The 15,520-nt window shown below is 42.3% G+C and overlaps 1 protein-coding gene across 4 annotated transcripts in view; it reads right to left on the minus strand.

The window, feature by feature from the left end:
- cep55l (centrosomal protein 55 like) overlaps window positions 1–15,520 on the minus strand; it is a 71,366-nt gene that overhangs the window by 54,335 nt on the left and 1,511 nt on the right. For all 4 annotated transcript variants that reach the window (XM_084330666.1, XM_084330665.1, XM_084330663.1 and 1 more), the window contains exons 2-4: window positions 9,522–9,724; window positions 6,519–6,626; window positions 2,413–2,547 (exon numbers count right to left, since the gene is read on the minus strand). In XM_084330666.1, the coding sequence (XP_084186792.1) occupies window positions 2,413–2,547; window positions 6,519–6,626; window positions 9,522–9,719 (441 nt within the window). In that variant the 5' untranslated portion in view covers window positions 9,720–9,724. The remainder of the gene's footprint in view (window positions 1–2,412; window positions 2,548–6,518; window positions 6,627–9,521; window positions 9,725–15,520) is intronic.

A 15,520-nucleotide genomic window follows, 5' to 3' on the forward strand; every position in this document is an offset into this window, starting at 1 on the left:
AACAAGGGAAAGTGGAGTCGGCATTGCACTCAAATCGATCCATTCAACAGGAAGCGATTTGCGACTGATCTCAAAACGAGATTAGATTCAAATGTATTGTTATGATATAGCAGAAGTACAATACACCATCCAACCAGAGTGGATAAAGAAATGCTCCAGAAATGAATATGCGTAGGGAAAGGCTTAGCGAGTCAGCGTGCGAGCGCAAACACAAAAACTTACAAGCACACACCCGCTGTATACGTTTGAAATGAATCGTTCCAGCGAAGTAGGCTTCTATTATTCGAATTACTTGTTTTAATGGGTATCATAGTAGTAAGTCCTACTGTAGCACATGACATATTAGCATGACATCTCATTTATTAATGCCAATACTGGACGACAAGCGCAATTGGCTCTTGACAATTGTAAACCATGAATTAATCGGTCAGTTAACGTCGGACCGTTAGCTCAACTGGTTAGTGCCGCTGTCTCTGGATCCTATGGTCCCAGGTTCAAATATCTTGGTTACACAACTTTATTTATTTATTTAACGTTAATTAATTTATCCACTCTGGTTGGATGGTGTATTGTGCTGTATAATGACAATACATTTTAATCAAATCTCATTTTGAAATCGCTACCTGTTGAGTGGATCACAACCATATGAACACGACAGTGGAGAAATGTGCCCTATATAAAACAGCTTCAGAGGTAGACATTGCACCATGCTGATCCACTCAACAGGTAGCGATCTCAAGATGAGATCCAATTCAAATGTATTGTCATTATACAGCACAAGTACAATACACCATCCAACCAGAGTGGATAAATTAATTAACGTTACAAAAAATATATATATTGTAACCAAGAGATTTGAACCTGGGACGATAGGATCCAGAGACAGCGGCACTAACCAGTTGAGCTAACAGTCCGACGTTAACTTTGACCAACTAATCCACACTTGTCAAGAGCCAATTGCGCTTGTAGTCCAGTATTGGCATTAATAAATCAGATGTCATGCTAATATGATACCCATTAAAACAAGTAATTTGAATAATAGAAGCCTACTTTGCTGGAACGATTCATTTCAAACGTATACAGTGTGTGTGTGTGTGTGCGCGCTGAGGCTCGCTAAGCCTTTCTCCACGCATTATGTTTACCTACACCTGAGTAACGCCCCCCCCCCCCCCCCCCCCCGTTGATGACGGGGACGGTGGAACGTTGGTTCTGCTTAAATAGGTGTAAACGCGGGCTGGTTCGCCAGAGAGCACCAAGGTTCAAAGGCTCCAGTATGGAACCGGGCGCTAGAAGCAGAGCCCTGCCGGTGTGAAAGCGCTATGAGTGAATATATCGATATAGCCATTCCAGTGACCTTCTACCTCATACTGGACATGAGCACCACCGGTCCCATGGAACAGCTTCATAACGCCTTCCGTCTGACCTGCAACGTCGAACCTTACCTGCTCTGCCTCGACCTATTCCGAGTGGTTTCTCCTGCCCCCCCGGGGCATATGGCCCTGAGCCATCGTCTAGTATCTCATCCTGTATACATACGCTTGCAGTAGTTCTTAGTTCTATCTATTACTTAATTTCACAATTCTCTCATACTGATTCTATTCACATATATGCTTACTACATGTATCTATTGCCATGTCCGCCAATCACAAACACGCAAACTGTCCCAACGCCTGTCCCCGTCTCACTGTGAGTGGATGTCTCGTGGTGATGACCAAAGTAGTGGACGTCCCGTGGTGATGACCAAAGTGGTGGACGTCCCGTGGGGATGGCCAAGAGGATACGATGCTCTCTACGTCGCCCCCATATCTCAGTCAAATGGATCCGTCATCAGCTCTATTCTATTTTCAATCTTTCAAAATGTTCTTATGTACCCCAGTTGCTATTGCATGTACATATGTGTTTCATTACACATATATGTACATACTTACCAACCGTTTCACCCGTTTCATAGCAACAACACTACTATCACCGACATCCAAGAAGGGAGATCCCCCCTTGAACGGCCCTTCTAAGGTTTCTCCCCTCCACATTGCCTGTGGTGCTTTTTTCCTATTGCTAGGTTTTTAGTGAGTTTTTCCTTACCTTCGCATGGGGTATGTCTCGGAGTGTTGCATTTATTTATTTTACATTTTAATTTGGATTTCATGGTGTTTTTTGTTCCGTTCTTGATCCATCGCGATGCTTCTTCTCGACTCGTTTAAAGAGGACGTGTCCGGCCCATGGGGACATTTAACCCTTTCACTGCCGCATTACCAAACGGTTAACCCTTTCACTGCGACAATGCACAGGTTAACCCTTTCACTGCCACACCACAAAAGGGTTAACCTTCTGTAGTGTGGCAGTGAAAGGGTTAACGTGTGTCGTCTGGCCTTACAAATACATTTGATTGGATTTGATTTGTGTCTCCAGGACCTGGCAGCGGGACGGCACGGCGGCCAGCTGGTTCTTGAGGTTCTGCGTCTCCTCAGAGAGGGCCTGGTACAGCCTGTCTCTCTGCTCCACCTCCCTCCTCCGCTGCTCCAGCTGGACCTGCAGCGACACCACCGCCTGGAACACAACCACCACCACATGTCAGTTACAATGTCCGTTTTGTGTTTTATTTAGGAGTGTAATGATGGGATTCATTAGGGGTTTGTGTTAAAAGGTATTCATATTACAGAGCTCTAATCATATATCTTATACATCCCCTAGTCGTGTGTACCTCTCCTCCCCTATCAGACTGTGTGTGTATACACCTCTCCTATCAGACTGTGTGTATATACCTCTCTCCTCCCCTATCAGACTGTGTGTGTATACACCCCTCCTCCCCTATCAGACTGTGTGTGTATACACCTCTCCTCCCCTATCAGACTGTGTGTATACACCTCTCCTCCCCTATCAGACTGTGTGTGTATACACCTCTCCTATCAGACTGTGTGTATATACCTCTCTCCTCCCCTATCAGACTGTGTGTGTATACACCTCTCCTCCCCTATCAGACTGTGTGTATACACCTCTCCTCCCCTATCAGACTGTGTGTGTATACACCTCTCCTCCCCTATCAGACTGTGTGTATACACCTCTCCTCCCCTATCAGACTGTGTGTATACACCTCTCCTCCCCTATCAGACTGTGTGTATACACCTCTCCTATCAGACTGTGTGTATATACCTCTCTCCTCCCTATCAGACTGTGTGTGTATACACCTCTCCTCCCCTATCAGACTGTGTGTATATACCTCTCTCCTCCCCTATCAGACTGTGTGTATACACCTCTCCTCCCCTATCAGACTGTGTGTATACACCTCTCCTCCCCTATCAGACTGTGTGTATACACCTCTCCTATCAGACTGTGTGTATATATACCTCTCCTCCCCTTATCAGACTGTGTGTATACACCTCTCCTATCAGACTGTGTGTGTTAGGGGTGTAACGGTACGCGGATACGTACTGTACCGCCTCAATGTGGTCCTCCGGTACAGTACGCGCTGTGCACCGAACGAGTGCCTCAAATAGATTCGCTATCAGCTCTATCTTCAATCTTTCAAAATGTTCAGTTGCTATCGCTATCAGCTCTATCTTTAATCTTTCAAAATGTCCAGTTGCTATTGCATGCACTCATCTGTGTTTCACTACACACTTGAGTGCATGCTTACCAACTGTTAGTCTGCAACACTACTATCACTGACATCTAAGAAGGGAGATCCCCCCTTGAATGGCCCTTCTAAGGTTTCTCTCCTCCACACTGCCTGTGGAGCATTTTTCCCTATTGTTAGGTTTTAGTGAGTTTTTCCTTACCTTCGCGTGGGGTATGTCTGGGAGTGCTTGCATTCTTTCATTTATTTTAAATTTGTTGGACCTTATGGTGTTCTTGTTCTGTTCTTGACTTATTGTTATGTTTTCTTCTTGACTTGTTTAAAGAAGACTTGTACAGCCCATGGGGACATTAACGTGTGTTGTCGGGCCTTATAAATAAATTTTATTTGCAGCGGTATGGAACCTTTTTTTGCAGAACTTAAATCCCCCCGGCCCTAATATAACGTGCACAACTAACCGGATGTTGTTTGTTCATCCATACGCAGCGCGCAGCTACACTGAACGAGAGCTGTAATTCAATAGCATATTAGCCTTAGTATGGCGAGTCAATACTAACTGACAAGCCAGAGCCATGTCATTGTTCAACTTTATTGCGAACTTTATCACGCATTTGAAACGGCATCACCCGAATGTGAATATCACTGGTACAAGGAAGAAACAGATCCTAGTGCACACCCAGCTCCCTGTGGCATTCAAGCAGCATCTCGCTATTAATTCAGACCGGGCCAAAGCAATAACAAACGCCATAGGTTGTTTTTATAGCAGCAGATCTGCGACCATACTCCGTTGTCGAGAACACTGGGTTTAAGCACATGTTAAAACTAATATAGCCCCGCTACCTAGTTCCCTCTCGTCCGTATTTCAGCCAGCAAGTCATACCACCAGCTCTGTATAAACTAGCCTCTTTCGTGACTGTGATGCAAGCCCTGGCTGCCCCTTTATTCAAGCATCACAGTCATGAAAGCATTAGTTTGCTCAGTAAATTATGGCCAATTCGTTTTATATTGTTTAATACAGTTAAATAAAGATAAATGAAAAGCAATTTTTTTTGTATCCCCCCCCCCCCCCCCCCCCCTGTACCGAAAATAATACCGAACCGTGACTTCAAAACCGAGGTACGTACCGAACCGTGGATTTTGTGTACCGTTACACCCTAGTGTGTATACACCTCTCCTCCCCTATCAGACTGTGTGTATATACCTCTCTTCTATCAGACTGTGTGTATATACCTCTCTTCTATCAAACTGTGTATATACCTCTCTCCTCCTCTAGCAGACTGTGTGTATATACCTCTCTCCTCCTCTAGCGGACTGTATATACCTCTCTTCTATCAAACTGTGTATATACCTCTCTCCTCCTCTAGCAGACTGTGTGTATATACCTCTCTCCTCCTCTAGCAGACTGTGTGTATATACCTCTCTTCTATCAAACTGTGTATACACCTCTCCTCCTCTATCAGACTGTGTGTATATACCTCTCCTCTATCAAACTGTGTATATACACCTCTCCTCCTCTATCAGACTGTGTGTATATACCCCTCTCCTCCTCTAGCAGACTGTGTGTATATACCTCTCTCCTCCCCTATCAGACTGTGTGTCGGGTGCACGATATTGATTTCAAGGTCGATACCGATACCCGATATATATATATTTATTGTATTATAATTTTTTTTTATTATGTATATTCCTGTAGTGTTGACCTAACCCGATTTATCATGACATGAGCGTTACTACTATGAACAAAACAAAGCCAAGAGAACAGATTTGACTCTTCAAATAAAGTGACTATATTTATTTTTCCAAATAAATATAATTTCAGTCAATCACAAAATTCACAATCCGTCAATGTCATTAACAATGTGTTTCCCTGAACAATGAGTGAACTAAAAACCAACAGGTATTGTGCTTCGTCAGTAGGGATGGGTGCCGTTCACATTTGAACTGATACGGTACCGGTACCTGTGAATCGATACCGGTACCCAACGGTACCTTTTTTCGGTACTTTAGTCTCTAAAAATGTAATCTACCTACCTCAGTTATGAAAAAATAAATCCAAAGTTCAAATAACCACATTTTCGACCGTTTTCAGCTTGCCATTGCCCCGACTGCTTTGTTGTTGAATCAAGTCAAACATAACGTAAGTAAGCATATATTGTGCGTGTGAACGTTGACATGAAAATAAAAAAATAAAAAAATAAAAATAATAATTAGTTTACAAAAGAAATATATATATATATTATCGGAGCTATCAATAATTTTATCGGGTTTATCGGGATGACGTCATAATTGCTGATATCGGCCCGATAATTATCGTGCATCCCTAGTATATACCTCTCTCCTCCCCTATCAGACTGTGTGTATATACCTCTCTCCTCCCCTATCAGACTGTGTGTGTATATACACCTCTCTCCTCCTCTAGCAGACTGTGTGTGTGTACCTTTCCTACTTTAGCAGACTGTGGGCTAGATCCACAAAGAATGGATTGCACGGAGCAAGTTGCACACTTACTTACAATTCATTATGAATTGAAAATGGGGGACCCTGATGTAAACAAGATGAAAGTCTTTCTCTGGTCTGCATCCCCTTAACAATTGTGTGTATTGAGCCGTACTGTATTGTACCCATTCTGCAATCTGTTAATAAAATGTTGATTCAATCAATCAATCTGCACGGTTGCTCAGTGGCCAATGGTGTCGACTGTGGTTGTACTGGGCAGCTCCCAGGTATGAATGGAAATGTGTGAATGTGAAGCAGGGCGTAGCTAAAAAAGAGCATCTGTGCTCAGCGAACCTACCCTGGGTAAATAAAGGTTAAGCAAATAATTAATTGTAAGTAAGTGTGCAACTTGCTCCGTGCAATCCATTCTTTGTGGATCTAGCCTTGTGTGTGTGTGTATACCTCTCCTCTCTTAGCTGACTGTGTGTGTGCGTGTGCGTGTGTGTACCTCTCCTCCTTTGGCAGACAGCTGTTTTCTCAGGGTCTCCAGCTCATGTTCCTTCACCAGCAGTTGCTGGTTGTTCTTTTCTCTGAGCGTCTCCAGAGACAGGATCCTCTGGAACCGACAAACACAAATCATCAGCTGTTAGACTGGACGACTTCATAGTCGCATTTAGGGATTTTGGGGGCAGCAGTGGCTCAGGAGGTAGAGGGGTCATCTGGTAATCTGAAGGTTCCCGGTTCAATTCCAGCGCTTCCCGACAGAAGTGTCCTTGAGCAAGACACTGAACCCCTAATTGAACAAGCTGGCAGTCCATTTACTATCCATCTAGGGATGTTAAGAAATCAACATTTTCTCTAAATAGATTACACGTTCCAAACTTCCATTCCTTAACGAGTACTTGAGAAATTATTTTCCAATGATTGATATCTACTGTAATTTCTGTATTTTATGTCTGAGTTCCAGATAAATTATATGAACAGAGATCATATGGAATATATATATATATAGAGAGAGAGACACAGACAGAAATAATGCTCTACCTTTGCCCAATGGCAGCAGCCTTTCAAGCAAATAAGCAAACCCCCAACTGCTCTAGTGGAGCTGCTCGGCAGCCAAAAGTGTCAGACTGGTGGCACTGGGAAGCTCCCAGGTGGGAATGGGTACCAGGGTTCCCACGGACATTGCAAAATAAAATTCAAGGACTTTCAAGTACTTTTCCAAGTACTATTTTTCATTTTAAAAGGCAATTTCAAATTATACAATTCACTGTTAAATGCTGTTTTTATAGAGAAAAAAATCGGATCCAATATTTATAGCTTAAAACAAATTTCCGACAATTTCAGGAGATCCACAGAAAGATGGGGAAGCATTTCATTTCACCATTTCATTCATTACAAGTTAGTCCAATGAAAGAATATAGGGAGGTGTAGTCTGACGTCACTTTAATTTCCCGCGCGGTCCACCCGTATAGGGATTTATCATTGGGAAAATGTATTATCGTCGGCTATTGTAATAATTCTGCCTCATGAACATTGGCAAGCTTTCCATTTTTGCACAAAATGAGTTCCCTTCTATCACCAACATTATTGTTTAAGCATTTTTGGTTGAGGGGCGGCCGGGTAGCGCAGCGGACTAAGCATCTGTCTACCACCGCAGAGACAGTTGGATCGAATCCAACTGCCAGCAGTACCTCCGGCTTGGTAAGTTGTCCATACTGACACAATTGGCAGTGTCAGCGGGTGGAAAGCCGGTGGGGTGGGTCCTGGTCGTTGTAAACAGCGACTCCTACAGGTCGGTCAGGGCGCCTGCACAGCGAGGGAGGGAACTGGGGAGGGTAGTCTGATCCTCCCACACGTTACACCTCCCCAGTGAGAGTCCTCACGGTCAGGTGAAAAGAAGCGGCTGGCTGCCTCCACATGTGTCGGAGGAAGCATGTGATAGACTTCAGGGCTCCCTAGACCGGCATGTGGGGGGCAAATGGGCGCAACGACCAGGAAGGGGAGGGGGGAATTGGCATAACGACTAAATTGGGATGAGAGAAAAATACAGAAAAGGTAGATAATAAAAAAAAAACGCATTTTTGGTTGAAATCAAATTATACGTAATTATTTTACAATTAATTGCGAATTGTTTCATGTTGAGCTATAGATTGTGGATGAATACACACAGAAAGGTACACCATGCCAATGTTCATGAATTGGGATGAGAGAAAAATACAGAAAAGGTAGATAATAAAAAAAAAACGCATTTTTGGTTGAAATCAAATTATACGTAATTATTTTACAATTAATTGCGAATTGTTTCATGTTGAGCTATAGATTGTGGATGAATACACACAGAAAGGTACACCATGCCAATGTTCATGCTTTATTTGTTTTAAACTAGACGATTTAGAAATGTGTCCATTGGAAATACATTGCAATTTCAAGCGAGGTGGACCGGCCGGAAACAACAATGACGTAACCACTACACCTCCTTATACAACGGCATGCAAATTTCTCGATTCTGATTGGCTGAAACAGTCCATTTACACGTATTTATTGGGAACAATCCACGGTCCTGGGCCCAGGACCCGCCCACAACCGAATCACATATCACTCCGCCGGCTCACTCCGGGAGAAAACAAGATGGCGGACAATAATCTTTAATAAATGGATATGTTGATAGCATCATAACGACTAAATATGAAGCGATTCTGTCAAGGCGAATGTCTTAGTCCTTTAAACAATGTTGGATGATGTAATTGATGGGTCATGAGTCATTTTAGAACAAAAGAAAAATCGCGGATTGATTGATTGATTATTGGCAATTTTATTTTAAATTTCTACTTCCTTCCCACTGACTGCAGCGTTCACTCTCACACTGTCCGACGCGCGCACACCCACCCACCCACCCACCCACCCACCCACCCACACACCCACACACCCACACACACACACACACACACACACACACACACACACACACACACACACACCTTGTCTTTTTTGTAGTTGTGGGAACTACTTTTTCTGGCGGATGGTTTTTTTCAATAAATCTTCGATTAATGTGTGTTTATTGTATAGCAATAAGGTTGGATGAATGTGGCAGTTGTATAAAAGCATTACACCACTTGCAGTCGTGATTTGTGAACAATAAACCATGCCTAGGATGCCTAGGGGGGTCTAACGACCACCCCTAGGCATGGTTTATTGTTCACAAACCACTCCTGCACGTGATGTAATGCTTAACTATATAATGAATGATCTTTATTGTCATTGTCACAATGGTACAACGAAAAAAGAGTAAGAGTGACTAATAATCATAGATTTCACTCTCTCCAACGTCATATCCCCACCTACAGTATAGAATAGAAAGACAGTTATGGAACTCAGGACTAAGTCATGTCCAACAATAAATATCTTTGCAGATGGGGGAATATCTAGTAATAATACCTCCCGTACCTCCTCCCCCTAATGTGTGTCCCTCAACACAGAAGCCAAGCCCTGCTCCCCCGTCATAGTTTACCTCCAGCAGTTTGCTGCTGTCAGAGTCGGGAGGCCTGACATGTCGTTTGGCCAGTTCGTCCATTTTCCTACGGAGGTGGGCGTTCTCCTTCCTGAGCTCTGCGTTCTCCTTCCTGAGCTCTGCCTCGGCCTTAGAGGAGCTGCTGGATTTGAACCCCAGCTTGGAGACTATGGTTTCCTTGGCACCTTTTGATGTCATGGTGACTGTAGGAGGGACAGAAAACAGAACATTAAAGAAGTCAGCTCTACAGTGGCTTTGGAGATCACTTAGATGGACACTATTCCAATTATGCCACCGCCATCCATTTGGCGTGCCTGTAGTGTTCGTATGGTCCATATGGGTCGCTCCGTGGTCCCTCTGACTTACTGTCAAATTACTGTGTACTGTTACGTGTTATACAACGGCATGCAAATATCTCGATTCCGATTGGCTGAAAGTCAATTTACACGTATGTATCTGTCACAATTCCACGCTCTTGGTCCCAGGACCCGCCCACAACCGAATCACTATCACTCCGCGTCAGAGTTTAAAAAAAAAAAAACAAGATGGCGGACAATAATCTTTACAAATGGATATGTTGATAGCGTCATAACGACTAAATAATAACCGATTCTGTCACGGCGAATGTCTTAGTCTCTTACACAATGTTGGATTGTGTAATCTATGGGTCATGAGTCATTGTGGAACAAAAGGAAAATTGCGGATTGATTGAATGATTATTTGCAATTAAAAAAAAAAAAAATCTTCCTTGCCCCCGACTGCAGAGCTCAGTCAGTCAGTCAGTCAGTCAGTCAGTCACACACACACACACCTGTCTGCAACGGCGGGGGAGAGTCAGACTGACATAGAAGCAGCTGAGTGCTGCGCTGTTTTAAGTGAGCATGGCCTATTGAATTGATTGATTGATTGATTGATAATTGTATTACTGTACGCCTGGTTTCCAACTGGTGAAGTTTAGGCCCTCTAAAGTAGGTTTAAAAAAAGAAATAAAAAAATAGGGCGAAGAAAACATTTTTTTTTCTATAGGGCAAAGAAAACTTTTTAATTTGTTTTACCTACTTTCTATAGAAGCATCTAAGAATGAAGTTCTATAGAAAGTAGGTCTGCATCCCCTTAACAATTGTGTGTATTGAGCCGTACTGTATTGTACCCATTCTGCATCTGGTAATAAAATGTTCAATCAATCAATCAATCATTCCAATAACAACCGCTAACTTCATAATTAAAAACGAAAGAAAAGTTGGATGTGTTAGTTGGTTGGATATCTTAGTTGAAACTAGACAGTTGGATGTGTTAGTTGGTTGGATGTCTTAGTTGCAAGACAGTTGGATGTGTTAGTTGGTTGGATGTCTTAGTTGAAAGACAGTTGGATGTGTTAGTTGGTTGGATGTCTTAGTTGAAAGACAGTTGGATGTGTTAGTTCATGGTTGGATGTCTTAGTTGAAAGACAGTTGGATGTGTTAGTTGGTTGGATGCACTTCCGAGCTGCTTCCACATGGAGGCAATCTCTTTTTTGTTGTTGTGGGAACTACTTTTTGTGGCAGATGTTTTTTTCAATAAATCTTCGATTAATGTGTGTTTATTGTATAGCAATAAGGTTGGATGAATGTGGCAGTTGTATAAAAGCATTACACCACTTGCAGTCGTGATTTGTGAACAATAAACCATGCCTAGGATGCCTAGGGGGGTCTAACGACCACCCCTAAGCATGGTTTATTTTTCACAAACCACTACTGCGCGTGATGTAATGCTTAATTAGTTGTTGTGATTTGGTAATTAATGGTGTAGTTTTTTCACAATATGACACTTATGACAATATGCAGTTTTCAGAAGACACAAAAGTGTCAGAGTAACAGCTCAGTTGGTTATCTAGTATCTAAGTGATCATTATATGATTTTCTGTACCCGCAAAAAGCTAAAACAGAATGCCGGCTGTCACATCTAGAGACCTCAAAACCTACTAGAGAGGCCTTTAACCAAGAACTGGAGAGCATGGACTGGTCAGATGAACTCAGTGGTACACCGGTTGAAGAAACATGGCTTGGATTCAAAACCAAATTCACAACAATACTCAACAACATGGCACCCCTAAGAACGAAGAACCACCAGGGTTAAAAATCGCGCTGAGCCATGGATGCACACTATCTTGTCTAGCACAGTCTCTGGAGCGTAACAGTAAGAAGCATTTTGTATGAAAGTATTCTGTACTTCTGTATGACAACTATTAAAGAACTTGAACTAAAGAACTTGAACTTGAAATACTGGCCGCTATGAAAACCAGAGACAAAAAATGCTCTGAACTTCATAAAAGTCAGACAAAGCTTTCCAAAAGCTCAAACAGTGAACTCCAAGCCCACGTGGTTGCAAAAAATTCAAAGAAACAGACTAAGAAATGATGTAAACACCATGATCAAAACCGCAAAAAAAAATTCATCAATGACAAAACTGAGGAAAACAAAAACAAACCACGTGAACTTTGGAAATTACTCAATAATCAACTAGGCTGCAGTTAAAAACTTAAAACCAGGTTCTCTTTTTTTATCTACTTTTTTCTCCCATTTTCTATTTTTCTCCCATCCCAATTTCGTATTGTCCAATTCTACCCTCCCCTGTCTCGAACATTGTTAGGCCATGCCTCCCACAAGCCGGCTGCAATGTGGACTAAGCCTTACATCACGTGTCCCCTCCGGTACTCGAGGAAGCAGCAGTCGCATCTTTTCACCTGCACAGCGCGATCTCTCAGCGTCGGGGGTCTGCGTTTGGAGGGCACACCGCCCCCGTCGCTACCTGATTTTGCTGCGCAGGCGCACCAACCGACCTGTAGGAGTCGCTGTCCACAACGTCCGATCCCCACCCATCAGCTTCCCACCCCCTAATACTGCCAATTGTATTAGTATGAACGACCAGGTCAAAACAGGTCACAGCTTATTTCGCAGGAGAATTTTTTTATTTTTATTTTTTTCATGCTATTCACATTTTCAGTTGACTTGATACAGTTTAATTTGGTTGATGTACTGTAACTAGGGTATTAACAAAGTAAAAAAATATATATATATATATTTATTTTTTATTTTTATTTTTATTGATCTATCCCAGCCATCACTTCTCCCAGACCCGGACTCCTACAGTCCTCCCCAAAAGACAATGAAACTGACTTGCCTACAGGTCGTTACCCCAGTAGAGTCAGACGCCCTCCTGATAGACTAACCCTTACAATTGGGGCAGAATAATCCCCAGGGTTCAGTCTGGGAATTGAGGTAGTCTACCCTCTTTCCCTAGTTCAGGCAAAGGTTACTAGCCAATGAAAGTTTAAGTTTAAAAACGATTTGTTAAGTTAATTATAGAATGAGGAATACCAAACCACAGTGACAATTAGTGTTTTTTTGTTAATGTTTAAGTACTTACTTTTTAGGGGAACCTTCAAAGTTAAGGGGGAGGGATATGTTGTGTATTGACATTCTAAGTTTGCCCCTTATTAGATACCGTCACGCCCCCTGCTAATAAGTACGGCCATCATTGTAATCACCTGTGTTGAGTTTTCCACTAAAGAGCTGTCAACTGGAATTTACCCTTGTCTCGTGTCTTCTCATTATTATATGTTGTACTAAATAACTAGATGAGTATACAACAAATATGGTCACAAGGAAAGTTGAAATTAGGGCTGACCTTCTAAGCTTTTTTTGGCAATCGAAGCTTCGGGCCAAGCTTCGATTTTAATTCGAAGCTTCGAGAAAAAAAAAGAAAAAAATAATAAAAAAACATTTAATATATATATTTTTTTTTAATCTTATGTTGTGGGACTTGTACAGCACTTTGGTAAACGTTGTTGTTTTTAAATGTGCTCTATAAATAAAGTGGATTGGATTAATTAATTAAGTAGCCCCTTTCGTGACTGACACAGCCAACAAGGTTTCACTCGGCTGCCCTGCCATGACATGACATTACATAATTATGTTGCAACCTTCGTCTATCAAGCAAACAATTATATAAATATGTATATGTAGTTGATAGAGACAAAGGCAGAATTAGACTTAATTAAGCACGTTTTATTAAGAAATATTTTTATATGGGTCGGGACACTTTAAAAAAGCAGCACAATGAACACAAATCTGTCCAACATAGTCTTAAATAACAAACGGCATTGCTTCGCTTCTTCGTCGACATGTCTGCTGCACATGTCCTTGTTGTTTTCATTTTCAACACAGATAATCTCCACATGCTTGTTGTAGAGAGGTGGAGTCGAGGCGCCGCTTACTTTCGTTTCATTGGAATGGAGGCGGGAAGGCGCCGCTTACTTTGGTTTCATTGGAATGGAGGCGCAAGATTTTGGAGGCAAAAAATAAAATAAAAATATTAAAAAATATTTTTTTTAAACTTCGATTTTTTTTTTATGTTCGAAGCTTGTGCCATCGAACGAAGCTTCGAAGCTTTGAAGTATTTAAGACAGCCCTAGAAATTACCTACCTGGGTTCCATCCTAGAGGCAAATCTTTCCTGCGACAAAATGGCATCCAATGTAATAAAAGAAAGTCAACCAACGAACTAGATTCTTGTACCGGATCTCCTCTCTGGTAAACAAGATCACCCTGAAGACTCTGGCAGGAGCACTCATTCAAGGGTACTATGACTATACTTGCACCTCATGGTACCAAAGCACCTCAAAGGCGCTAAAAACAAAATTACAAACATCACAAAACAAACTGGTCAGACTACTACTTGACCGTCCCCTAGAACCCACCTCACCCCTGCCCACTTTGACAACCTAGGATGGCTTAGAGTAGACGACAGAGTACAGCAACTGGCAATGGGCCTGGTCTACAAGACTATACGACTAAGGTACCCATGTACGTGTCAAAATACTTCCCAAAGGTCAGTGAATACCACGACCACAACACCAGAGGAAGCTCAACAAATCATGTTAAACCCAGATTCGGCTCAAACAAGGGACTAAACACGTTTCGCAATTAGAGATGCACGATAATTATCGGGCCGATATCAGCAATTATGACGTCATCCCGATAAAGTTATTAATAGCTCCAATAATATAATATATTTTTTGGTAAAAAAAAATGCGGTGTGGGTGAATTTGGATGAAGTGCGTTTGTTTTGACTGTCGGCTCCTCCCGTTTTGCCAGTACTGTGGTACGACTGGTAGCGTGTGGTTTAGGAACAGGGCGTTTTACACAAATCCAGCGCTCCCTTTCTTGGCTGTGACGTAGCCACGTACGTTTCTTGAAAGCAGCGCGGATGTAAATTGTAAACAAAGATGGCGACGCTAGTGGGGATTGTTTCAGAGGGGAAAAGTTTGCTTGCTATTTGTAATAAATGCAATGCAGAAGTTTCACGAGGAGGGAAAAGTGCAGCGGCTTGTGATACATCCAACCTAGCAGGTCACCTGCGGCATCACCACCGCTGCGATGGTGTGTTATTGTGTTAACTTAAAAGCCTGCGACGACGCGGGGAGCTAAGCAAAGCTAGCCCCTTTCATGGCTGATGCAACCCTTAGTTGAATACGCAGTCACTTATTGCTCCGTAGTAGCCAGGTTAATTTGCACCACCAAGGACTGCTTAAAAGCTAGCGGCTTGAGCCCTTGGGTCATTTCTGTCAAACTTCTTTAATTTAGCAAACGACTCGTCAATAGGTACAAGCGTGCTCGCGCCGTCGTCGTAGGCTTCTAACACCATCGCAGCGGTGGTGATGCCGCAGGCGACCTGCTAGGCTATGTGTCCACTCAAAGCCTTTCTTTCAAGGCGGACAGCTTTGAAAAAAGAAGAAAAAAAAGCTTTGAGCGTCTTAGGTTGGATGTATTATAAGTTGTTGACGGATTGTGAATTTTCATTTGGAAAAATAAATATGGTCACTTTATCAGTCAAAACTGTTGTCTTGGCTTTTGTTTCTGTTGTCTGGTTAGGTCAAAACTACAGGAATATACATTTAAGTTGGTGTTAAGTTATTGTCCTGGGAAGTCTTTTTATGTATTATTATTATTGTATTGTGAT

Source organism: Notolepis coatsorum (genome assembly GCF_963971535.1).
Source record: "Notolepis coatsorum genome assembly, chromosome: 15".
Classification (NCBI taxonomy): domain Eukaryota; kingdom Metazoa; phylum Chordata; class Actinopteri; order Aulopiformes; family Paralepididae; genus Notolepis; species Notolepis coatsorum.